The 25390-nt window shown below is 63.2% G+C and overlaps 1 protein-coding gene across 1 annotated transcript in view; it reads left to right on the forward strand.

Moving 5' to 3' along the window:
* Positions 1-1087: 1087 nt before the first annotated feature.
* SPEG (striated muscle enriched protein kinase) overlaps positions 1088-25390 on the forward strand; it is a 66178-nt gene continuing 41875 nt past the window's right edge. The window contains 10 exon segments of the mRNA XM_056111690.1: positions 1088-1153; positions 2590-2632; positions 3414-3443; positions 4006-4095; positions 4221-4557; positions 7359-8671; positions 11793-11936; positions 12202-12384; positions 23067-23242; positions 23501-23589. Of these exon segments, the coding sequence (XP_055967665.1) occupies positions 1121-1153; positions 2590-2632; positions 3414-3443; positions 4006-4095; positions 4221-4557; positions 7359-8671; positions 11793-11936; positions 12202-12384; positions 23067-23242; positions 23501-23589 (2438 nt within the window). The 5' untranslated portion in view covers positions 1088-1120.

Raw genomic sequence — 25390 nt, forward strand, 5'->3', positions numbered from 1 at the left:
TTGGCACGACTTGTTGTATTGCGGGGGGAGGGGTAGACATTTAGTTCCAGGGACATGTGAGGATTGAACCCAGAAGTTTTGACTGAGTGACAGAACTTCTCTCATCTTTAGCCTCCAACTCTCTCCCCACCCCCATCAGCGAAATCCAGCCAATGAAGGGTCCTTAAGGGGTTCAAGCTACCAGGTCTGGTAAATGAGGTACCAATTTATTTATAGTGTCTTGAGGAAATGCTAAAGGAACTCAGTTCTGTCGAGGTAGGAGGAGAATATCGTGTAGGCGAGGGCAGGGTGCTGAGAAGATGATGTTTTTCAGCGAGTGTGTTTACCTATGAGAAGGTGGGTTGAATTTATGAATAATACACGTGCCCGTGGACCCCTTAGCTTGTGTGTGTATGTTGTGTGTGTGATGATGAGGGTAGAAGGGGGTGCGACCCGAGGGACAGAGTACCCACCATCAAGAAACTCAAGGGTCCCTCTCTGGTTTCCTGGGAGCTCCAAGTTTTCCATAGCCTGGGTCCATGTCACTGTGCCATCCCGAAGACCCTCGACCCGCACGCAATCGGGGGCCCCCCACCCGCGTGGCGCTGTGCCCAGCAGAGTTGGGCCACCCCCACACACACACCGTGGGCACTGCGGGCGTGCGGTGCGGCGTGCGCGCGCGCGCGCGTGTGCAAGACGCGGCTGACCTCCAGAGCCTGCGGAAAGTCCGCAGAGGGCTCCCGATCAGAGCGGCCCGCATTCTTCTCCCACGACCCCCGCCCCCACCCCACCCCACCTCCGGCCTTTCTGTGCCTCAGTTTCCCTAAGTGCTTAGGGCACTGCGGGTGCGGAGAGCTTGAGAGCGCCACCGCAGGGACCGCAAGGGGAACTGGTTGGAGATGAGGAAGCCAGGTGGGGTGCAGCAGGCTGGAGGGGGAGGGGCGCCGCCGCCGCCGCTCCGCCCGCCCCACTCCAGCCCGCGCCCCCGCCGCCCCGGGCTCCTTCCGCCGCCGCCGGCCGCTCGCGCCCGGCCCCGCCCCCGACCCGCCCCGCCCCCGGCCCGCCCCGGCTCCGCCCCCTCCTCGCCCCGCCCCCTCCGTCCCCTCCTCGCCCGGCCGCCGGCCCGGCCCCCTCCCCCGCCATGAAGAAGCTGTGGGTGAAGAAGCGTTTCCAGGTGAGGGCTCCGGGGGCGGGCGGCGCGGGGAGGGGGCGGGCAGGGCCGGGCGCCCCGGGAGAGGGCGGGTCAGTGAGGCCGGGCCCCGGGGCCCGTTAGCCCTGGGCGCCTTCTGCGGGGCTCCCTGGCCTGGGCCCTGCCTGGTGTGCAAGCCCCTCCCCATGCTGGAGGGTAGACCCCCCCCAATCCCCACCACCGCCCCGCCACCTCACGGCCCGCACGCAGGACCCCCGCGACCACCCGGGGATGCCCCCGCGGCCGCCTCTGACCTGCTTTACCGTCTTGATCCTTGACCACCTGGCCCCCCGGCTAGCCTCTGTCCAGCCCCGGCCCCGCCCGGCTCCCCCCGCACCCCATCTGGAGCCTTCCATCTTCCCCAGCTCCCCGGAGCGGCAGGGATGGGCCCTGAGAACAAGAAATCCCAGCCCCCTCCCCCTCCTGGGCTGCTGCCGGCCAGCCGCGGGCCGGCCTTCCCCCTACTTTCCTGAGGCCGAGCTGGGCCTCTGTCCCCCCCCCCCTCCCCCCCCTCCCCCCGCCTGCTGGACACCTTCAAGAGGTCGCAGGTATCTGGCTTCCTTCCCCTCCCCCCCACGCCCCAGGAATCTGTGTCCTTGTCCCTCCATCTCCCCGCCCCTTCCCTTCCTGCACCTCATCAGCTGCCTGTGTCACATCCCTGGTCCCCGCAGGCCACCCCCGTGGGCTCCTCTCCGGCTTGGGAGCCTCTGCCTGTCAACAGCCCCAGAATCGCCCTCACAGCGTTGCCCTCTTTGCTCCTTCCTCCGCTGCTCCTGCTCAGGCCAAGTTGGCACTGGGCCGGGAGGTTGGCAGACGAGCCAAAGTGGGGGCATTCCTGCCAGGCAGCCTGGCGCCCCCAGCCGATTCAGCCCATTCCTGTTCCCCACTTTGCTCTCCGCTACCACACACACACACACACACAAGCACACTTACACATGCATGCACTCACATACGTATGCACACACACTCACACACGCACACACAAGCACACTCACACACGCACATACACACGGACACACACAGTGCACACACATACACACGCACATACGCACATACACACGCGCACACATGCACATACACACACACACACTCACACACACATGCACACACGCATACATACACACACTCACACACACGCCCGCACACAAGCAGAATCGCACACGCACACACAGGCAGACACACATACACATATACGGACACACATGCACACGCATCACTCACACACACAAGCACACACACGCATGCATGCACACACACGCACTCACGCGCACACATACACGCGCACACACACATACACACACACACACACACGCATGCTGGTCCCTGGAGTGAGTTTCTGTTTGCTAGTGAGGTTTGGGCAGGAACCCTCAGCCACCAGAACGCTTCTCCCTCAATCTCTCCTTCTGACTTTTCTCTTTCAGAAAAGCGGCCACTCCCGCCGGGCCTTCGGCCGACTCACCCATGGTGCGTGGACCAGGGCTCGCTACTCTCACTCACACACTCTTCTGCTCTGTCCCTGCCCCTTCACGGCTCTCCCCAGCCCTGAGGACAGCCCAAGAGATGTGGGGGGCTCCCCCACACACACCCCCATGCAACCCCCACCCCAGAAGGCCTCCCTGTGTTCTGCCACCGAAAGCTCCCCTGGCTGTGGGGCCCCTGAGCGCACCTCATTATGGTCCTGGGCTCCCTTGTGCTCCACGGGACCAGGTTGGTGGGAAGGAGGGAATGAGCCGTGGTTCACTGCCGAGCTTTGACTGTCGGTCCCTGACTCAGGTCACGGCACTCGGAAACTGAGGCACAGAATATGCGAGAATCTAGGAAAAGTGGAAAATATGTCGGGAAAACTGCTCTTAGACTACTCCCAGTCCACTCTCAGGGGGTGCCTGTCCCATCATGATGCAGAGGACTCCAAGCACATGGCAGGGGGTGGGGGGACACTGGCCCCCATGGGGGTTGGGGTTTGCGGCTGTGTGTGTGTGTGTGTGTGTGTGTGTGTGTGTGTGTGTGTGTGTGTGGACGGACATGTGGGCATGTGGCTGGGGTGGCAGATGCGCCCCTCCAGTGCTGGTGAGGATCTGTCGGAGGAGAGGGGCTGCCTATGTCCCGTATCTCCCACCCCCCGGGGTATCCCTGGGCACGGGCACCCTCACGTGCCCTCTATCCCGCCCGCCCGCCCTCCCTCCCCACAAACACTCTGATAACGGTCTGTCCATGTCTCTCTCCTGCTGCTCCTACGGAAGCGAAGTTTTCCGCTCCTGCAGAAAGCAAAGTTACGGTAGGAAACTGGCCCCAGCCCAGACCTTCTCCCCTCCCCTGCCTGGCCGGCAGCTGTACCCCGATGCACTTCAACTGGTTTGGGGTGGAGGTCAGGCTGGTCCCGTGGTGGCTGGTCGCGTGCCCTGACTGGCCCACTCTGAGGTGATGCCCCTTTGTTACTGGGAGCCTGGACCCCGCATTTCAAACTTTGGCACCGAGGACCTTGGTTCTGTTTGTTTTTTTGTTTTGTTTCGTTTTGTGTGGGTGTCACTGGGAAGTGACGCTGTGCTGGTTGGCTGGGAGCAGGGGTGAGGTCTCTTCTCAGTTGGCTGGGTCGTGGGGTGGGGGGTGGGAGGGCAGACGGTCGCTTTGGGGATGCTCACCAAAGTGGCCAGGGTGAGTTGTGGGGGCCTGGGGGCAGAGAACGCTCTCGTCGGGGGGCCTGGCGCGCAAGGAGGCGTTCCCCTGAGCCACCCAGGATGTGGGGGGACACAAGCGGGCGGAAGTTGGTGCCGGCTCCCCGCCGCGGGGGAGCCAGGAGGCAGCGGGAGGCCCGGCCCACACAGACCCTTCTTCTCCAGACTCGGAGACGGGCGAGGATGACATCAGCGATGTGCCGGGGACCCAGCGCCTGGAGCTTCGGGATGACGGGGCCCTTAGCACCCCCACGGGTGAGCGCTCCTCAGAGCCCGCCGCTGCGGGAGGGCTGGCAGGCCACCCGGCCCCCCCACCCCCACCCCACCCCCACCCCGCTCCCGGGGAGACGCCCCCTACCTTACCACCCTCCTTTCTCCAGGGGGCTCCGACACCCTGGTGGGCACCTCCCTGGACACCCCCCCGACCTCCGTGACGGGCACATCGGAGGAGCAAGTGAGCTGGTGGGGCAGCGGGCAGACGGTGCTGAAACAGGACGCGGGCAGCAGGGGTGGCCCCCGCCACGCTCCGGGCAGCCCAAGGCAAGCACAGGCAACCGGGGCCGGGCCTCGGCACCTGGGGGTGGAGCCGCTGGTGCGGGCGTCCCGAGCTAATCTGGTGGGCGCAAGCTGGGGGTCAGAGGATAGCCTTGCGGTGGCCAGTGACGCGTACGGCAGCGCATTCAGTCTGTACCGAGGACGGGCGCTCTCGATCCACGTGTAAGTAACCGTCTCCGTGCGGGCCGCCCTGCCCCACCTCACCGTGCTGTCTGCTCTGCCCCTCACGCCTCCATCCGCCACCCCCACCATCCTCCGCTTCCACGCCTGGCCCCCCCCCCAGCCACCCACCCCCCTCCACTCGCCCACACGGCCCGCTCCTCTCGCCGCCCCCGGCCTCTGTCGCCCACCCGTGCCAGCTCACCGTGCCCTCTCCATGATCTCGTGCACTCCTCGACCCTTCCCTGATCTCCAACCACCCACCCCCCACCCAGATCTCCACTTCCCCTCCGGGGGGGGGCCCTCTCCCTCCTCGCCCATTCAGGCTCCACTTGTCCCCAGGATTCCCCCCCACCCCACCCCCCTGCGCTCCGGCTGTCTCGGCAGCTGCCGCCTTTTCAGCTTTGCACACTGCCGCTCCCGTGTGCGCCTTTTTTTTTTTTTTAATTTTTCTGGGCAACACGGAACCTTTCCTGGCGGCGGCTCCCTGGAGAGCAGGCGAGCGGGCAGCCGGCGTTGGCAGAGAGCGAGGTGGTCGAGGTGGAGGGGTGTGGAGGGGGTATGGGCAGAGATTGGGCCAGACCCACTGGATCAAGCCAGGAAGGAAGGCTCGTGGGGTCTGGGGGAGGTGGCGGGGGGCTTGGGGAGCCGTGTGAGAGGAAGATGACAGAGGGGCAGAGGGGCTCCCTGGCCTGTGACACTCCCTGGTCCGAGGCCTAAGGCCCCGGGGTGCCTGAGGGTTGGCCTTGGAGTGGGCGGTGAGCCGGCAGCCGAGGAGCCATTTTTTTGAGATTTGGGGGGGCTGTCAGAGACAGGATGGTGTGCCGGTGGGGAAGAGGAGGGAGTGGCTGGCGATAGAGGTATTGGGGGGTGCTTTGGGGGAGTCGAGAGGGGGTCTGACTGGTAATGGAGTGTGGGAGGTAGCATGGAGGAGAGAGGAGGGGCCAAAGGGGTGGTGTTTGGTGAGGGGAGACAGCATGGGGTGGGGTGGGCCCCGGAGAGCCGGTGGCCAGGGCAGCCTCGGAGTTGGGGGGCCCCAGCTTCTCAGGCTGGCGTTAACCCGGCGCTCCTGTGCCCCGGACTTGCCTTTTCCTTTCCGGCCTGCCTTTGCCAGGCCCCAGGCGGAGGAGCCCGGAGTTGCTATGGCAACTTCGGAGGAACCCATTTCCGTCGTGATGTCTGTGCTACAGGGGCTGGCCCGGCAGGCAGCCTCTGCTGTCCCCAATTCCTCCTTGGGCCTCACCTGGTTCCCAGAGGCCACTGCTGGGGCGTTGGGGTCCCTCCCCACAGAAGGCGCTGCCTCTGTATGTGTGTTGAGGGGGGGTGCATCAGGCTGAGGTTCTGCCCCTTGGGACCCTGTGGATTGCTGGAGTCTCTTGAGTTGAGGTCTGCAGGGTGGGTGCCCAACTCAGCGCTGTCCTGACACTCAGGCATCCTTCGGTTTCATCCATGGGGCTGACCCTCTGCACAGTTCCCCTTCCTCCATGTCCCTAAAGTCCCCTTTTTTTTTTAATTTTAGAGGGAAGGGGGGGTGGTCAGGAGTAGCTCAGGTTATCTGGGAATCAGCTCCCGAGGTGCCCCGGGTCGGTTTCCCCCTGACATCTGTAAACCTCAGTTTCCCAGCTCCTCGTGGACCTTTCTTAGTAACGGGTCCTGATGAGAGGGCCCAGGAAGATGCGGCAGCGCCCCGGGTGTATTTCCGGCTTTTTCACACGAGCCTGCCTCGGGAGTGTGGAGGGAGCCAGCTCCTAAGTTTCCCTGGAGGGAGGTGCCCTGATGAGGGCGTGGATGCTGCCGGGGCCGGAGGGGGGGGGGGGGGATCCTTGCTGCTAATCTTTGCAACAGTCCCCCTGTCCAGCCCCCCTTCCTCATGCCCCCCCCAGGGCCCACCTGGGAGGAGCAGAGCCAGCTCTGTGGGTTGAGGTGGAGGGGGCTACTCGGGGCTGACCAGCTCCTTCCCTTTCTCCCCCCCACCCCACCCCACCCCACACCTCCTATTCAGGCCCACGCGGTAGTTATTTCTGAGCTGAGTTATTTCTGAGCACACCCCTTTGGGGGAGCTTCTGTGCTGCTTGGGGGGTTTCCAAGGACTCAAGGTAACTCTCAAGGGCGGGACAAAGTCAGAGGCCTGTGCCGGGAGTGGGGGGTGCACAGGGATCCCAGGGGAGAATAGCCTAGTACCCCACGTTTTTGAGCCCCGAATGATACCTGCGCCCTCCTGCAGGTGGGGAGGGGTGGTTCCAGGCTGAAGTAGGTGCTGGGTGATCCTGGGGACTGGGGTTGCTGCCTGCAGGCCTGTTGCCTCGGCCCTGGTGGGGGCGTCCTGCTGCTGGGGAAGGGGGGCCAGCTGGGGACAGAAAGGGCAGGGGGCTGCGTTTTTTTTTTGAGAGGGTCCCTCCCCACCGCCCCTCCATCCATCCTCTGGGTCTTGCGCCTCATTCTTGTCTTTCCACCGCTCACTTGTTTCCACTCCTTCCCAGCTTGGGAGGGGAGGGGTGGGTAGGGACTGGGGAGAGGGGGCCGGCCAGAGCCCCCAGGGCTGAGTCCCCGCCTGGGACCCTCCCCCTCAGCCCAGTCTCCTGGAGCCCCCAGGGACGGCCCCCCTCTCCCCTGCTCCTGCTCTGGCTGTGCCTGCCTCGTCGCCGCGGGAGGGGGGCGGAGGGTCGGGTCCGGGTCCCCACCACCTCCAGCCTTCCCAGCATGCCCCTCCCCCCCCCACCCCACCCAGTTCCTGTCACGAGCTGAGCCTCGTGGGGAGGGGAGGCCCCCTGAATCGTGCACCCCTCCCCGTCTCGGTTCTGCAGCAGCATCCCTCCGAGCGAACTGTGCAAAGAGGAACCGGACCCGCAGCCCGTGCCGGCCAGCGAAGCCCCGCGCCGCGCCGCGCCACCGCCCGCATCCAAGTCCGCGCTGCTGCCGCCGCCGTCCCCTCGCGTGGGGAAGCGGCCCCCGCCGGGCCCCAGCCCCCAGCCGTCGGCGGCGGCGGCGGCGGCGCCCCCCGCCTCGCCCCACCGGCGCCCCCCGGAGCCCGCTCCCCCGGAGGACGCGGCCGAAGAGAAGCGGAGCAAGAAGTCCAAGTCGTCGGGACCGTCGCTGCCCGGCACGGCCGAGTCGCGGCCGCAGACGCCGCTGAGCGAGGCGTCGGGCCGCCTGTCGGCGCTGGGCCGCTCGCCGCGGCTGGTGCGCGCCGGCTCCCGCATCCTGGACAAACTGCAGTTCTTCGAGGAGCGGCGGCGCAGCCTGGAGCGCAGCGACTCGCCGCCGGCGCCCCTGCGGCCCTGGGTGCCCCTGCGCAAGGCGCGCTCGCTGGAGCAGCCGCGCTCGGACGGCGGCGCGGCGTGGGGCTCGCCGGGGGCCTCGCAGGAGGAGCTGCGCGCGCCCACGGGCAGCGTGGCCGAGCGGCGCCGCCTGTTCCAGCAGAAGGCGGCCTCGCTGGACGAGCGCACGCGGCAGCGCAGCCCGGCCTCCGACCTCGAGCTGCGCTTCGCGCAGGAGCTGGGCCGCATCCGCCGCTCCACGTCGCGGGAGGAGCTGGTGCGCTCGCACGAGTCCCTGCGCGCCACGCTCCAGCGCGCCCCGTCCCCGCGCGAGCCCGGCGAGCCCCCGCTCTTCTCCCGGCCCTCCACCCCCAAGACCCCGCGCGCCGGCAGCCCCCCGCCGCCGCCGCCACCGCCCCTCGCCAGCGCCAAGCCCGGGGATGAGCCGGGGAGGCCGCGTAGCCGCGGGCCGGCGGGCCGGACGGAACTCGGGGAGGGCCCGCAGCAGGAGGTGCGGCGGCGGGACCAGTTCCCGCTGACGCGGAGCCGGGCCATCCAGGAGTGCCGCAGCCCCGTGCCGCCCCCCGCCGCCGATGCCCCCGACGGCAGGACGAAAGCCCCCGCGGGGCGCAAGCGGGAACCACCGGCGGCGCAGGCCGTGCGCTTCCTGCCCTGGGCATCGCCCGGCCCCGAGGGCGCCGCGGCGACCCCGACTTCGGAGAAGAACCGGGCGGGGCCCGAGGCCGAGAAGCGGCTGCGCAGAGGGCCGGAGGAAGATGGGCCCTGGGGGGCCTGGGACCGCCGTGGGGGCCGCAGCCAGACTCGAGGACGCCGGGCACGGCCCACCTCGCCCGAACTCGGTGAGGGCCCAGGAGAGGGAAGAGGGTGGGTGGGTGGAGGGCGGCGGGGACCCCCAGGAAGGGCAGAGCCCAGGGAAGGACACCCAGGGCTCTGCTGTTTGTGATCAGAACCGAGGTCCAGGTGCTGTGGCCCCTTTGGGGTCAGTGTGCCCAGTGGCCAGCATGACCGAGCTGTGTGTCCTGCCAGCCTGTGTTGGGTCTCCCGCCCTTTTTTTGCTTTTTGGGTCACACCCGGTGATGCACAGGGGTTACTCCTGGCTCTGCACTCAGGAATTACTCCTGGCAGTGGTGTTCAGGGGACCATATGGGATGCTGGAGATTGAACCTGGGTCGGCCACGTGCAAAGCAAATGCCCTACCTACTGTGCTATCGCTCCAGCCCCAGAAATTCTTATTTTTTTGTTGGTTTGGGGGCCATACCTGGAGGTCGTCAGCACTTACTCTGTGCTCAGGGATCACTCCTGGCAGGGCCCTGGGGGACCATATGTGATGCCCGAGATTGAGCCAGGGTGGGCTGCTTGCAAGGCGAACACCTAACCCCCTGACCCAAAGCCAGGAGTCCCCAAGTCCGTGAACTTACTCGTCTTGAGCATCCCCTTGGATCCAGGCAGCCTATATATATATATATATATATATACACACATATAAAAGTAAGTAAAGGCCCTCCCGTTGATCATCGATTTACTCAAGCGGGCCCAGTAACGTCTCCATTGGAGACTTTGTTGTTACTGTGTCTGGCATATCGAATTTGGCCACACCCAGCGGTGCTCAGGGGTTCCTTCTGGCCCTGAGCCCAGAAATCATTCCCGACAGTGCCCAGGAGACCATATGAGTTGCCGGGGATCCACTGGGTTGGACGCATGAAAGGCAGACGTCCTATTCTCTGTGCTATTGCTCTGACCCCATGGGAGCCATTCTTGACTTCATCCCCAACCCCTGTCAGCGTCTCTTCCACGGGACTTACTACCTATTGTCATATTGCCTTGGGGCCAGCAATGGTACCACAGTTAGGGTGCACGCCTGGAATGTGCTCGATGGTTTGATTCCCAGAACTGCCAGATGCAGCCTCAGAGACCTCCGAGAGGGTGTGGTCCTGGGTGCCCGAGCAGCACTTCATCTGTGGGCCCTTGGCATCTAGCTGCTGATTCGATTAGCCGGGAGGTGTCAGTGGGGCCTCCAGGCCTCTGGAGCAAACCTCCCCCCATCACGGTCATCGAGTTGCTCAAGCGGGCCCAGTAACGTCTCCATTGTGACAATTGTTACTGTGTTTGGCATATCGAATACGTTATAGGTAGCTTGCCAGGCTTTGCCGTGCGGGTGAGATACTCTCGGTAGCTTGCTGGGCTCTCCGAGAGGGGTGGAGGAATCGAACTTGGGTCGGCCATGTTGGCTGCATGCAAGGCCAACGCCCTACCCTCTGTGCTATCGCTCCAGCCCATACCAAAAAAAAAAAAAAAAACCATGAAAGGGAAAACAAAATTCTTCAGGCTCAGGGTGATCAGAACTTTGGTCTGTCATCCTGCTAGCCATATCACTGCATTTCATTACCCTGTCATTGTGTTGCTGCACCCCCGCCATCTAGCTAGCCAGGTCACTGTATCCCTGCAGCTGTGTCAAAGGCAGGGGGCACTCGGGGACTGCATTCTCCTGTGTGCAGTGCTGCAAGATGCTGTGCTTTGGGGCTGGAGCAATAGTGCCACGGGCAGGGCACTTGTCTGGCACGCGGGTGACGTGGGTTGGATCCCCAGCACCCCATAGGGTCCCCAGAGCACCCCCAGGAGCAATCTCTGAGTGCGGAGCCAGGAGTCAACTGAGCATCACAGGGTGTGGCCTTCAAACAAGACCCTGGGGGTTGTGTATCTGTCCCGTCCCGCACGTCCCGGGTGACTGTTCTAACCCCTAGTCACGGGGTTCCCTGTGCTCTTCTGGCTTGTCGAGCATCCCGGTTGGGAGAGACCCAGAGACGTGCGCCCCTTGGGGTGCTCTGATCTCTGCAGGCAGGGACTGTGTCTTCTGAACCCCACTCTCCAGCCAGCGTGCAGCAAGGAGTTCGTTTCTGGCGGATGAGCGCGCGAGATTGGAGGCAATGGAGAGGCCTCTGCGGCCACTCTCACGCCCTCCCGCCGCCCCTCTTGGGTCTGGCGGCATCGCCCATTTCACGGTTCACTGCACGCTGTTGTCCGGTGATAACTGCTGTTTCCAGTTGACGTCGCAGTGAACTGGTTCCCCCATGCGCCTCACTCAGAGAGGCCTACCTGGGGCCCTACCCGGATGGCGGATCGGGGTGAAGACCCAGCCTGGGTCCTACCTTCCTCCGAAAGCTGGAGAGGGAGTACAGGAGGGAAAGCCCTTGAGTCAGAAGTGTATGCTTCCAGCAACCCCAGAGTCACATGTGGTCTTCGGTGCCACGTATGGTCCCCTGCGTATACTACCAGCGGTCACTCAGCCAAATAGCCCCTGAGCACAGCTGGCCATAGCCACCAAACAAAACAGTAGTCAGCTTGGGAGGGGGCCTGACATTGATGAATGCAGAGTCTCCGCGGTTTGCCCAGTTGGGGAAAATGCCTGCTTTCCTTGGGGGGGTGGGGGAGGAGGGGAGTGAAGCCTTTTTTTTTTTTTTTGACTTTTTGGGTCACACCTGGCGATGCTAAGGGGTTACTCCTGGCTCTGCACTCAGGAATCATTCCTGGCGCTGCTCAGGGGACCATATGGGATGCTGGGAATTGAACCTGGGTCGGCCGCGTGCAAGGCAAACGCCCTACCCACTGTGCTATAGCTCCAGCCCTGGAGTGAAATCTTTCCAGCTGCACTTAGGCAGTTCTGGGGTGAGCATGTGTCCAGCAACCCTGGGCCATCCGGGCCAGCCGTTCAATGCAAGGCCTGAGAATGAGACGCTGCCCCAGCCCTGCTCTGGCGGACACACGGTGCTGGGGGCTGAGCCCTAAGCCCGTGACACCTCCCCAGCCCTTCCCTTCCCCATCAAAGCATTCAGGAACAAGACCCTTCACCTCCCCCCACCCCAGCTCCCACTTCTAGAAGCCCCCTCCCTCTGGGCCCAGCACTGTCCCGGTATGGGCTCCCGGGGACTAAGTCCCGTCATCTGTGTCCCGTGTCCCCGGCAGAGTCCTCTGACGACTCCTACGTGTCTGCGGGTGAGGAGCCCCTGGAGGCCCCCGTGTTTGAGATCCCCCTGCAGAACGCGGTGGTGGCCCCTGGGGCCGACGTGCTACTCAAGTGTATTGTCACCGCCAACCCCGCACCTCAAGGTGAGTCCCAGCCGAGACAGGCGCCCCCCAACACACACACACACACACACACACACACACACACACACACACACACACACCTGGGCCCTCAGAGAGGGGGAGGGGATGTAGGGGTGAGTGTCTTGACCCCACTGCTGTGTGTTACGGGAGCCTGCTGGGGTCCTCTGGGAGAGGGGAGGGCTGGCCTGGGCTTCCCTGGGGCAAGGGGGGGGGATGCTTGGTGCTCAGTGCTTGTCCTCCCAATCACCTGGCCATCTCCCCGCAGTGACCTGGCAGAAGGATGGGTCGACGGTACGCAGCGACGGCCGCCTCCTCCTGCGCGCCGAGGGCGAGAGGCATACGCTGCTGCTCCGGGAGGCCCGGGCAGCCGACGCCGGCAGCTACACGGCCACCGCCACCAACGAGCTGGGTCAGGCCAGCTGCAGTGCCTCTCTGGCCGTGAGACCAGGTAGGGGGCCGGTCAGGCGAGTGTGTGTGTGTGTGTGTGTGTGTGTGTGTCCTTTGGAGTGGGTTGGGGGGGCAGGCATCCTTCCCAGGTCCAGAGGTCTCGGGTGGCGGGGGTGGGGCATGAGCCCCATGTGTGTGCGCCTGCTGCATCCACTTTGCAAGGAGCTCAGGAGGGGGACCATGTTCCCAGGGCGCTAGGCGGCACAGCCCCCGCCTCCCCATGAAGTCACCGAGCTCTGTATTTGCGCATCTGCTAAATGCTTCCCTGAACAGGGCCCCAGGGGAAGGCCCATTACCCGGCAAGCCCCGAGCAGAAGACTCCAGGGCTTCAAAGCTGTCAGAGCCCTGTGACGTCACTTCCTGTGCCCAGCCAGCCTGAAAAGATGCTCGTAAGGGCCTCTGCCCTGCCCGCTTACCTCGAGCCTTCTGGGGTTTTTGTTGTTTTGTTTTGTTTGTTTTGGGGGCCACACCTGGCAGTGTTCAGATAACTCCTGACTCTGCAGTCAGGGATCCTTCCAGGCAGTGCTCAGGGAACCACATGGGATGGCTGGGGGGGTGGGGTGGGGGGATCGAACCAACCCATGTTGGCTGTGTGTGAGGCAGACGCCCTCCCCGCTGTCCTGTCTCTAGCGTTGAACTCAAAGCCCCGAAGTGGGTGCAGCTGAGGAGGGTACCCGGCTACCGAGCATCCCTGAGTGTCGTCAGTTTTTTTTCTTCTTCTTTTGGTTTTGGGGTCCCACCTGGTGGTGCTCAGGTGCTGTGCCCTGCATCAATGTCTCGGGGTCCTTCACAGCAACCTTGTGTGTGTGGGGGGGGGGGGGGGGGTTGCTGGGGATAAGACCTCTGGCCCCGGGAGCCACTTCCCCGGTCTTACCGACCGTCATGGGGTGCCGGACGCCTGCCCCTGCATCAGTCCTGGCTTCTTTGGGGTGCGGGGGGGCAGGGCGGGGCTCGAGTCCCAGTGTGGGAGCTGGCTCGGTGGTGGCCCAGCCTGACCGTGAGCTGACCGTGGCCGCGGGGCCGGGGGTCAGCGAGACTGGGATTAAATTCTCCAGGCTCTCGCCACTGGCTTATGGTACAGCCTGGGGCACACCCACCCGCGTGGCGGAGGCGGACATCTGCCAATGTACCCTAGATTTACAGGTCTCACGGGAAGCCGGGGTTTGGATGGCCCTGGGCCTGCCCACCAGGAGGACAACACTCAGTGTTTGGAGGAGGTTGGGGCGCGAGAAGGCAGCGCTCCCTCTCTGTGCTCCCGGGGCCTTTCGGACCCCGTGTTTGGGGGCATCCCGGCGGCCTCCGACACGCACCCCGACCCCAAAGGCTCGCCCCTTGGCTTGTCCTGTAGGCTTGGAGGCTCCTCCTCCCCTTGCTCCCGTCCAGCCAGCCGGGCCTCTCCTGCCCCTCCCCGCCCGCCCGGGCGCTGAATCATCGCCTCCCTCTCGCTTCCGTCCTTCCCTCACCTCTGGGCTGAGGGCTTCTGACTCAGCTCCCAGCAGCTCCCCTTGGGGGCCCCCCCGGGCCTGGCTCCCCCCACCCCCACCCCACCCCAACCATATCCCACCACCACCGCCACCCCCGAGACCCCCCTGTATAACCTGGCCGCGCCTGGGGTTTGGTCAGGGGCTCTAGAGCAGAGGGGTGCCCCGATACTTGTCACCGGGCCATCTGGGAGCCTTTTAAGGCCGGGCAGGAGGCTCGGGGCGGGCGGGTGGCTGTTGGCACTTGCGCTCGGCCTGCCCACCATGCCCGCTGATCTTCTGCCCTCCTTTGTAAAAAAAAAAAATCAGTAGCGCCACCCTCACCCTGAAACCACTAACAACGTGTGAAGCGTGTGTGTGTGTGTGTGTGTGTGTGTGTGTGTGTGTGTGTGTGTGTGTGGCTGTTGGCGTCTCCGTCTCTCCGCCCCACCCTTTCCCCAGACTGTACCTTGGAGGTGCCTCCCCTAATGGTCCTCCCCTTTGCCCCCCCTCTCCCCCACCCCATTTTGTCCAGCTCCGGCGTTGGTCCAGCTCCGGTCTGCTGTCAGGGCATTAGTCACTAGCCCAAAGGGAACAGCCCCCCTGAGGCAGGCAGGCGTGAGGCAGGCCCGGGGTGGGGAGGAAGCCGGCTTCCTTACCCTACAAGGCGCTGTTCGGGCCAGAGCAGCTGGACGCGGCCAGTGGGCCCAGGGAGCTTCAGGAGCGGGCGGAGCCCTGGGTGGCGCAGACGTTGGCCAGGGAGGGGGACCCCGGGCCTCCTGGGGCCAGGGCTGAGGGAAGGGGTGCGAGCAGGAGCGGGTGATGGCTGCAGGGACCCAGCTCTCTCTTTTTGGGTGGCTTGGGAGGGTCATACCCTGCGGTGCTCAGAGGCTACTCCTAACTCAGTGCTCAGGTGCCCTTGGTGGTGCTTGGGGGAGCCCTGTGTGGTGCTGGGCATCAAACCGGGGTTGGCCACATGCCAGGCAAGTGCCTCCCCCCTGCCCCTCCCGTGTAGTAGCGCTCTAACCAAACACCCTTGTTTATTTGGCTTTTGTATTTGTTTTTTGGGGGGCTTGTTGGTTTTGGTTTGGGGGCTGCACCCTGTGGTGCTCAGGATTTACTCCTGGCTCTGGGTTCAGGGATCGCTCCTGGTGGGCTCCGGGGGAGGGGGGGGACTCTCTGGGGTGCGGGGCCTCGAACCTGGGTCGACCGCGTGTAAGCCCAGCCTGCCGCCCTCGTGCCTTGGCACTGCCTCCCTTTCCTGCTCCTCACCACCCACCCGGAACTGCGGTCACGGGGCCGACCTCCCAGCACCCTCTCAGGGTGTCCACTCCAACTCTGTCCGCGGGCCTCAGCTTCTACTTGCAAGGCAGGGGGCAAAGGAAGGGTAACTGGAAAGTAGTGACGGGGATGTGGGTTGGTGGGGGTGGGGGTCTGCCCGCTCCAGCACCTCCCCTCTCTGCCCCATGCCACCCCTGTAACCCAGCTGACGCCACAGGGGTGCATTGGGGCGCATGGGGGAGGGGGCAGGCACCCACGGTGCAGTGCGGCCCTGGGCCGGCACCTGCGTGTCAACATCTCTGTAGGATCAGGCTGGTGCTGGGTGCGGGCACCCACCGTGTCAGCATCTCCGTAGGATCAGGCTGGTGCTAGGGCCGAGGTGCAGGACAGGACTTGGTTCTCGTGTTACGGAGAGTAAAGGCAGGTAGAATGCGTGCAGAGCAAGGGAGCACCCAGGCCGCCTCCTTCTGGAGGACTGGGATGAGGGGACTTGGGGGATTAAGGAGGCTCGCCCCAGAGGCAAGTGGACGTGGGGCAGGTGGTCCTGGGAGGACGTGTGACAGGTCAGCATTTGTTTGGTTGGGCGACCCCCTCCCCGCCCCAGACCTGGGGAAATGGGATGCCCATCCCTAGGTGCCTGGCCTGCATCTCATGCCCTTGCTGTCCCTGGGACAAGCGTCCCCCTGAGACTCTGACCCACTGGCCACAGGATGCTTCGTGAGTAACAGGGACAGTGTTCTCTCCACGCGGATGGTGACCGTGGGCCACGTGTGGTGATGGAGGTCTTGCTGCTACATGGCCACTGGAATCGGGAGCTGAGATTTTTGCCCTTCTGTCTTCTCATGTTACTGTCGTTAACGTGTGTTTGAAAACCGTGGATGGCGCGTGGCTTCCCTTTGGGGTATCCAGCTCTCAAAGCAGGGCCCGGTCGGAGGAGGGGTCATGACAAGAAGTCCTGAGGCCGCACCCTGTAATGCTCAGGGGTTAGTCCTAACTCCACACTCAGGAATTACTCCTGGCGGGCTCGGGGACCATATGGGATGCCGGGGATCGAACCCAGCGCAGTCGCGTGTAAGACAAATGCCCTCCCCGCAGTATTATGGCTCTCAATTCTTTGTTATTGTTGCTGTTGTTGTTGTTGTTGTTTGCTTTTTTGGGTCCCACCCAGAGATGCTCAGGGGTTCCTCCTGGCTCTGTACTTGGAAATCACTCCTGGTGGTGCTTGGGGGACCATATGGGATGCCAGGGATCGAACCCGGGTCAGCTGCATGCAAGGCAAACGCCCTCCCTGCTGTGCTATCACTCTGGTCCCTTCAATTCTCCTGTTTGTTTGTTCTGTTCTTGGCCACAACCCAGCAGTGCCCAGGGCTTACTCCTGACTCTGTGTTCAGGGGTCACTTGTCAGGGTGCTTGGAGGGACCCTGTGCAGTGCCAGGGGTTGAAACAGAGTGTACCCGTGTGAGGCAAGCGCTTTCCACCTTGTGCCATGTCCCCAACCCCGTGGCCTGCATGCTCCTCACTGTCGCTCTCCTGTGCCTCTGGGATTAAGGCAAACTGTGCCCCTGAGCTCGTGGGCTCGTGAGACTGGGTGGCTGAGACAGCAGAGCCCCACCAGGGTGGGTCAGACTTGGTGGGGGGGGGAGTTGGTTTCTCCCTTTGCTTTCACTCTCTTTGGGGCGGGGCATGATGGTTTGCGCCACCTGGAAGGTGCCCAGAGGCCGTTCTCTGCTCGGTGCTTGGGCTCTCCCAGGGGTGCTCAGAGTACTGTGTGGCATCCTGCTGCAGCCCTTGGGGCCCTCCCCCGACCCTCCCGCCTCTGGACTCCCTAACCGTGATCCATTGGCTCTCTTCAGGCCAGGCTGGGCGCACTGGGCTTCACCCCCGCTGTGGGGTCTGGCCAGAGGTGGGGAACTTGGGACACTCAGCCGTCCCTCAGGACCGGGCTCCCGTACTTGAGCCCAGTTTTGTAGAAATTTCCAGTGCAAGCCTTCCTCTCTGCCTCTGCTGGCTTCGTGTGTGTGTGTGTGTGTGTGTGTGTGTGTGTGTGTGTGTGTGTGTCGGGGAGAAGGGGCATTTGGAGCCACATCCGGCGGTCCGCAGGCCTCACTCCTGGCTCTGCACTCAGGGTTCACTTCTCGCGGGGCGCGGGAGACCCGCGGGGTTGCCGGGGGTGGGCTGTGGGCAAGGCTAGCATCCCGCCCACTGAATAATCACTCTGGGCCCTGACACTGCCTTCCTTGTATGGAAAAGGAGGGAGGGCCCTGCCACCCATCGGGCTGACCCAGGAAGAACTGGGAACCCTCTGAGGGGCCCATGATGCAGTTAGGGACCTCTGAGACAGAGGCTGTGGCTACTCTGAGCTCCTGGACCAACACCGCGTGGCAGAAAGAAGTCATTTCACTGCAAGAGGTAGGGCAGCCCAGGACGCCCATGGCCGGCTCCTCTCTTCTTAGGTCTGGTCCATGCTGGCTGCCCCGGGCGCCCCCCTTGTGGAATCAGTGGCCGCTTGGGACACCTGCTTCTCCCGGACCCTGTAACCCATCTACCATGAGGGTTCGGAGGACAGGGACAAAGCACAGTGCCACCGTAATGCCATCCCCAGACTTGCCCACCGCCCACTCCCGCAGACAGGTGGACCTTCTGCGTGACCCCCTCCGCCGGCTGCAGCCTAGGTGGGGACGCTGACAGCTGGTCAGGAGAGTGGGGACGATCCGAACCGGGATCCCCCAGTGCTGTATCTGCCAGGGACTCTCTTGGCTTGTTTACAGCCCCACTGGAAATAGACTCAGCATGACCCTTCCCTCGCCAGGGGAGGTGCTTATGGAACCTCAGGAAGCCCAGGAACCCCCAATCACTGGGCTGCCCACTCTCCTTCCCGCTGACTTCCCTGGGGTGGCAGGTGGGGGAGCACTGTCCCAGGAGGTGTTTGGAGAATTCACCTCTCAGGGCCAGCATGTGGCTCAGAACCAAGCGCAGGTGCTTTGCAGGGACAGATGGGTCCCCGGGCTGCCTTCATGCGGCCCCAAGCTCTGCCTGTGGTGGGCTTCCCAACGGAAGTCAGGGAGGAGGGAGAAGAGGATGAAGGAAGGGAGGGAGGGAGGGAGGGAGGGAGGGAAGGAGGAAGAGAAGGAAGGAGGGAGGAAAAAAGAGGAAGGAGTGGGAGGAGGAAGGACTCGGTGGCCTCTGGGGGACCAACAGAGACAGAGCCTGTGGCTGGCTAGTTGTCACCTGCCTGGTTAACTGGTTAAGTGCTCATTCGCTCACCTGTCTGGTTAGCTGGTTAATGTCTGTTAGGTCACTTGCCTGATTAGCTGGTTAAGTGCCCATTAACTCACTTAACTGGTTAGCTGGTTAAATTCCCGTTATCTCACCTGCCCGTTTAGCTGGTTAGTGCCCGTGAGCTCACCTGCCCGGTTAGTGACTAAGTTCCCCCGAACTCTCCTGCCCGGTTAGCTGGTTAGTGCCGGGTTAGCTGGTTAGTGCCCTGGTTAGCTGGTTAGCCCTCGGGCCCCGCTGGCTCCCTGTGCCGGGGTTGTGGGCACAAACTGTGGCCGTCCCCTGCCTGCCCCTCACATCCCTCCGTTTCCCCGAAGAACCTGCTGCAGAATCACGCTCAGCCCGTTAGCTCCAAGCCTAGGTCCCCTGCCAGGAGTTTGTTTTCTGCTTCAATAAACAATTTTGGGGGGGGTCCAGGATGTTGGGACTCCAGGGCTGCTCCTCACTCTAATTTTGGGAGACCACGTGCTGCCAGGGACCAAACCAAATACCTTAATCTCCATACTATTCTTTCTGACCCTCAACTGAAATATTTTTTTGTTTTGATTTGGTTTGAGGGTCACACCCAGCGGTGCTGACTCCTGGCTCTGCACTCAGGGATCACTCCTGCCGGGGTTCGGGGGACCATGTGGGGTGTCAGGGCTCGAACCCGGGCCAACCACATGCAAGGTCCTGCTCAGCCAAGCCCTTGATTCCTTCCCACCCCGTCCCCCAGAGACGGTCACCCCCCCCACCCTGCTCTCCCCAGCCCTGGGCTCCTTCCCTCTGGTCGCCATGGTCCCCCTTGCTGTCATCATGGCACATGTATCTGACCTGTCATCTCTGCCGTCCCACGGCCCAAGAATGCCACCGTGCTCGAGCCGTCAGCATCCATCCCGGAGACCGAGCGCACCCAGGGGCGAGGTGGCAGCCAAGGAAGCCAGGAGCCTCCGAGATGGTGCAGGGAGGCTGGGTGGGACCCGCGACCTGCCCTCATGGGCCAGTGGGTGCTGCCGAGCGGGGGAGGGGATGGCGGTAGGGACCACATCGCGAGCTGTCCCCTCAGGGAATGTCAGATACACAGTGTCTGCCCGGCCAGACCGACTGAGCCCCAGTGCCACGGTGGGGCCCAGCTCCCAGTGGTTTAAGGCGCCCCCCACCCACCCCCCAGATGATTTCTGATACATACAGACACTGGAGGTCTGCGCTGGAGTTAGGAACCCGCAGTGGGGAGCAGGGGTTCAGGGCTCAGGTGTTTGACTCTGGAGTCTTGAAGTTGAATGGCAGAGTGAGGCGACGTGCTGAGGCCACCTCCCAGGATTGTCTCTGTCCTGGGAACAGTCACAGCGTGTGTCTTTATACTGCAATTTCCTTCCTTCCTTCCTTCCTTCCTTCCTTCCTTCCTTTCTTCCTTCCTTCCCTCCCTCCTTCCCTCCTTCCTTCGTTCCTTCCCCCTTCCTTCCTTCCTTCCCTCCCTCCCTCCCTCTCCCCTTCCTTCCTTCCCTCCCTCCTTCCCTCCTTCCTTCTTTTCTTCCCCCTCCCTTCCTTCTTTCCTTCCTTCCTTCCTTCCTTCCTTCCTTCCCTCCCTCCCTCCTTCCTTCCCTCCCTCCCTTCCCTCCTTCCTTCTTTCCTTCCCCCTTCCTTCCTTTCCCCCTTCCTTCCTTCCCTCCTTCCCTCCCTCCTTCCTACCTCCCTCCCTCCTTCCCCCTTCCTTCCTTCCTTCCTTCCTTCCTTCCTTCCTTCCTTCCTTGCCTCCCTCCCTCCCTCCTTCCTTCCTTCCCCTCCTTCCTTCTTTCCTTCCCCCTCCCTTCCTCCCTCCTTTCCTCTCTCCTTTCCTCTCTCCTTTCCTCTGTCCCTTTGTTTCCAGTTTGGGGCCATATCTGGGGATGGCTCCAGACGTGCTCTTGGCTCTGCACTCAGGGATCACTCCTGGTGGGCCTGGGGGGACCCTATGTGGGATTGAACCTTGCCAGGCAAGCGCCTTAACCCCTGTACTATCTCTGTGTCCCCATTTATGGGAACCTGATTCTTCTGTCTAAAGAAGAAACCTTCCTGGGAGGGGGTGGGGGGCCCCAAACTTCCTTCTCTGAGCTCCCCTCCCTGCAGTCCTGACGGGGGTGGTACCTGAAGTGTCAGGGGAGCAGGCTGGGTTGGTGCCGTTCCTGTAGGTGGCTGTGCTGTCCCTTGGCGGGGCGGCGGTTATAGGTGCCCCAAAGCCCTGTACTGGGGGTCATGACCTGAGGGTGGTGTGGAAAGATTTGACGGCGTGCGCAGAATCAGTGGGGGCGGGAGGGCAGCCTCTGGCTTGGGGGGCGGCATCTGCACCCACCATTTGCTGGCTACTCTTGAACACAGCGAGAAACCCAGGCCAGCGCAAAGGAAGGTGACCAAGCAGACACCCTCCCTGCTGTGCTGTCGCCCCAGCCCGGCCCTCTGACAACTGTCCCCAACCGTCCCCACCCGCCCGCCCCTGCCCCTCTCAGGGGCTTGGGGTGCTTGGCTGACTTGGTCTCTCTGATCGTCCCCAAGGTGCAGTAGCCCTGGACACCACCTGGGGGCCCCCATGGCTCCCTGCAAACCTTGCCAGCACCCCCCCCACCTCCGTCCATCCCCCCCCCCACAGGCCAAGAGCCCATTCTTTTTTTAAATTTATTTTTTTAAATTTTTCAATGAATCACCGTGAGTTCAGTTACAGACTTACAAACTTCCGTGCCTGCGTTTCAGTCATACAATGATCGAGCACCCATCCCTCCACCAGTGCCCATTCCCCACCACCGATGATCCCAGTATCCCTCCCACCCCCCCCAGCCTATCCCATCCCCCCCCCCGCCTCTGTGGCAGACGCATTCCCTTTTACTCCAAGAGCCCATTCTGACCCCAAAGGTCCCCAGGCTCCGTGGGGAGGGGGGGGCACCTGGCCCCAGGGGGGCACCTGCCTGTGACCTCAGCCCCCTCGGTGACCCTGGGCCCAGCAGGTGCCCCCCCGGGGCGTCCTTGCCGCCCCCGCGTCCAGACACCCGACATGAGTGATGGTCCCCCCTGTCGGCACCCGGCACCCACCCGCCCTGCACGGGCAGTGCGGGGAAACACAGGTCAGAGCTGGGGAATGTGGCTCTGGGGGAGGGGGTGGGGGACCGAGGGCCAGCCTCCCCGCCCCCACTCCATCTCCCAGTCCCTTCCCCAGTGGACGGACACTCCCGCTCTGGGGCGGGCCTGTAGGAGGGACGTGGGGAGCAGGCCCGGGAAGGGGGGAGGTAGGAGTGGAGGTGGAGGCAGGGGGGACTCTGGGTCCCCTCAGGAGGATGGAGGCGTCGCCGGGAAGGGTCTGGGGGGCCTGGCAGGTCTCATACCCCAGAGAAAGCGGCAAGTGGGGTCTGGTGGGTACATTTCCGACCCCTTGTGGGGGAGGAGTCTAGGGGGCACCTGCCACCAGGCCCTCCCCGGGAGACTCCGCAGTAGGGGTGAGACAAGGCCACCCCCTTGCTGGGACCCAGGAGCTCCTGGCATTGTGACCAGGGCTGAGCCAGGGCAGTGAAAGGCACCGGCCACCCTGCCCCGCCCATTCCGTGCGGGCCCTGCTGGTCTCCAGCACCTTCGGGCCAGCTGCCCGCCTGCCACCCAGCACGGTCCCGCCCCCGCCGGCCTGCACCCCCTCCCCCTCCCCCCCCACCGGTCCCCTCCCCCAAGGCCCGCGGCACAGCCTCGGGGTCAGCTGTGGGAGCCGTGAGTGCGCCCAAGCGGGCGCCAGCAGGGGTGGCATAGGGCAAGCCGGGGCCGGCCGGGGGGGGCCGTGTACCACGCCTGGGGGTGAGTTGGGGTGCAGTCCCGGCTGGGGTGGGGTGTCCGGGCCTCAGGGGCTTGAGGTGGGGAGGGGGGGGAGCTGGAGCAGGAGGAGGGGCCAGGGCCCGGGCAGATTCATGTCTGTATTTGGCAGTCGGACTGCGGCCAGCGCAGTCAGGCTGGGCCCCCGGCCAGCGGCACGGGAGGGCGTCGCGGCCTGGGGGACACCCCTCCCCGGAAGCAGCAGGGCCAGTCCCCCTCTCCGTCCCCCCCCCCACCCCAGCCTGAGCCGCCCTCCTGGGTGGGTGGGGGGGCGTGAGAACTCAGACTTGCTCCCCCTGAGACATGGCGGGGTGGGGGTGGGAGTCCAGGTTCAGTCCAGGCCGGGAGGGGTCTCGGAGTGGGAAGCAGAGAAGTGGGGAGTGGGATGGAGGGCCCAGGCCGGGGTGGGCCCTCTGCACAGGCAGTGCTCCCCCACGTGCCCTGGGTGGGGTCCACTCCTGAGCCCCCCCATCCGACCGTTGGCGCTGCCCTCCCGTGCCAGGAATGTGACCACGGCTCCCGGGGAATTCCAAGTCTCCCACAAGGCCCTGGGACTCTCCGCTCTACTGCCCAGGCCCTTCCCCAGGGTCTCCCTCATTGGGGAGGGTCTGCAGGGGTGGGGTGTGTTGGTGAGGTAACCAGGAATGAGGGACTGATGGGGGGGATGCTAAAGCCCTGGGACAAGGTCACATAGGGGTCAGCCTGTGCAATGTTGCAGACCTTATCAGGTCCTTGGCCCCAGCTGCGTTCTCTCTCTCTCTCTCTCTCTCTCTCTCTCTCTCTCTCTCTCTCTCTCTCTCTCTCTCTCCACTCTTGTCTCTGCCACCCTACACGCCGGCCATGTCTGTCTTGTGTCTCTCCTCAGGTGGGTCCACGTCCCCCTTCAGCAGCCCCATCACCTCTGACGAGGAGTACCTGAGCCCCCCAGAGGAGTTCCCGGAGCCTGGCGAGGCCTGGCCCCAGAGTCCAGCCATGAAGCCCACTTCCAGCCAGAACCGCCGACCCTCCGACACCAACTCCAAGGCACCTCCCAGCTTCAAGGTCAGGGCCCCGAGCACAGCCCCCCAGCCTCCCACGGGCTCCCTGTTCCTTCACGACCCCCCTCTATTCTCGGGACTCCCCCCAGAGTCCTGTCAGGCCTATTGCTTGCCGCGTATCCCCCCACCCTCCACTCCCACCCTTCCTATCTCAAGCCAGCCTCAGAATGATCTGGAAGAGGGTCCTCTGCCCCAGCCCCCCACCCCCGAAGCCCCAAACAGGCCCTGACTATCTCCCCTGAACGTGCGGGTCCACCTTCAGGTCTCTCTCATGGACCAGTCGGTGAGAGAAGGTCAGGACGTGACGATGAGCATCCGTGTGCAGGGCGAACCCAAGCCTGTGGTGTCCTGGTGAGTGTCCGCCAGCCCCGCCCTGTGTAGCTGCTGGGGGCCAACGGGCAGGACCCCCCCCCAGGCTCGACCCATCCCAGGGGCCCCCCCTGCATGGCCCTCCCTGCCCTGTGCTCGTGGTGTCCATCTGTTCACTTGGGTGCCCAGCTGCCCTCGTTGCTCAGTGCCCAGCCTGGGCTCAGACTCTGCAGGTTCCTATGCCTGTGAAGCTTTTGATGCAGGGGTTCCTCCTGGTTCTGCACTCAGGAATGACTCCTGGCAGTGCTCGGGGGCACCATATGGGATGCTGAGAATCGAACCCGGGTCGGCTGCGTGCAAGGCAAACACCCTACACGCTGTGCTATCGCTCCCACCATCACCCCCCTTTTTTGTTTCTGAGGAGGGGCCACACCTGGACATGCTCAAGGGTTACTCCTGGCTCTGCACTCGAGATGTTACTGGTGCCCGCTCGAGCAAATCGATGAACAATGGGAGGACAGTGCTACTGCGCACTCAGTAATCAATGAAGGGGCTGGAACAATAGCCAGTGGATAGAGCGTTTGCCTTACATGCAGCCAACCCAGATTCGATTCCCAGCATCCCATATATTCCCCTGAGCACTCAGGAACCATATGGGATACCAAGGGATCAAACCCGGGCCGGCCACATGCAAGGCAAACGCTCTACCTGCTGTGCTCTCACCCCAGCCCCATTACCCCTTTTTTTTTTTTGATGAGGGGCATGTGCACACCTGGTGATGCTCAGGGTTTACTCCTGGCTCTGCACACGGGAATCACACCTGGAGGTGCTCAGGGGACCATATGGGGTGCTGGGGATCTGCCATGTGCAAGGCAAGCGCCCTCTCCACTGTACTGTTGCTCCAGCCTGTCTTAATTGATTTTTGGTTTTGGGTTTTCTGTTTTGAGGCCACACCCAGTGGTGTTCCGGGGGCTTTTGCAGAGCTGGGGGACCCTCCAGTCTTTCTGCATACAGCCTGTGACAGCCCTCGAACCATCTCTTTGGTCTTGGGTTCTCTTTTCTTTGGGGGGGGAGAGGGTTGGGTTACACCCACCAGTGCTCAGGTGATCACTCCTGGTAGTGCTCAAGGTCCGGGATAGAACCAGACTTGGCCGTATGCAACACCAGCACCTTAACCTCTTGACTTATCTCTCCATCCTCCTTTCCGTTTTTTCATTGATTGTTGGTTTGTTTGATTTTTCTTCTTTTTGGGTCACACCCGGCAATGCACAGGGGTTACTCTTGGCTTATGCACCTCAGGGAATTACTCCTGGCGAGTGCTCAGGGGTATATATGGGATGCTGGAATCGAATCTGGGTCGGCTGCATGCAAGGCAAACGCCCCACCCGCTGTGCTATTGCTCCAGCCCCTTCATTGATTATTGAGTGCCCTGTAGCACTGTCCACTGTTCATTGATTTGCTCAAGCGAGCACCAGTAACATCTCCATTGTGAGACTTGTTACTGCTTTTGGCATATCGAACTACACCAAGGGGAGTTTACCAGGCTCTGCCGTGCGGGCGGGATACTCTCGGTAGCTTGCTGGGCTCTCCGAGAGGGACGGGAGGAATCAAACCCGGGTCGGCCTTTTTTTTTTTTACCATGGTAATTGGGACCAGAGAGATACTATAGCAGGTAGAGTGTTTCCCTTACACTCAGAGGACCCCTGGTGCGATCCTGGGCATCCCATATAGTCCCCTGAACTCCGCCAGGAGTGATTTCCTGAGTGCAGTCAGGAGTCACCCCTGAGCACCGCTGGGTGTGAGCCCCCAAACAAACAAAATATATAAAAACATTGGGAAGTTA

The sequence above is a fragment of the Sorex fumeus genome, unplaced genomic scaffold (assembly GCF_029834395.1).
Source record: "Sorex fumeus unplaced genomic scaffold, SorFum_2.1 ptg000014l, whole genome shotgun sequence".
NCBI lineage: Eukaryota > Metazoa > Chordata > Mammalia > Eulipotyphla > Soricidae > Sorex > Sorex fumeus.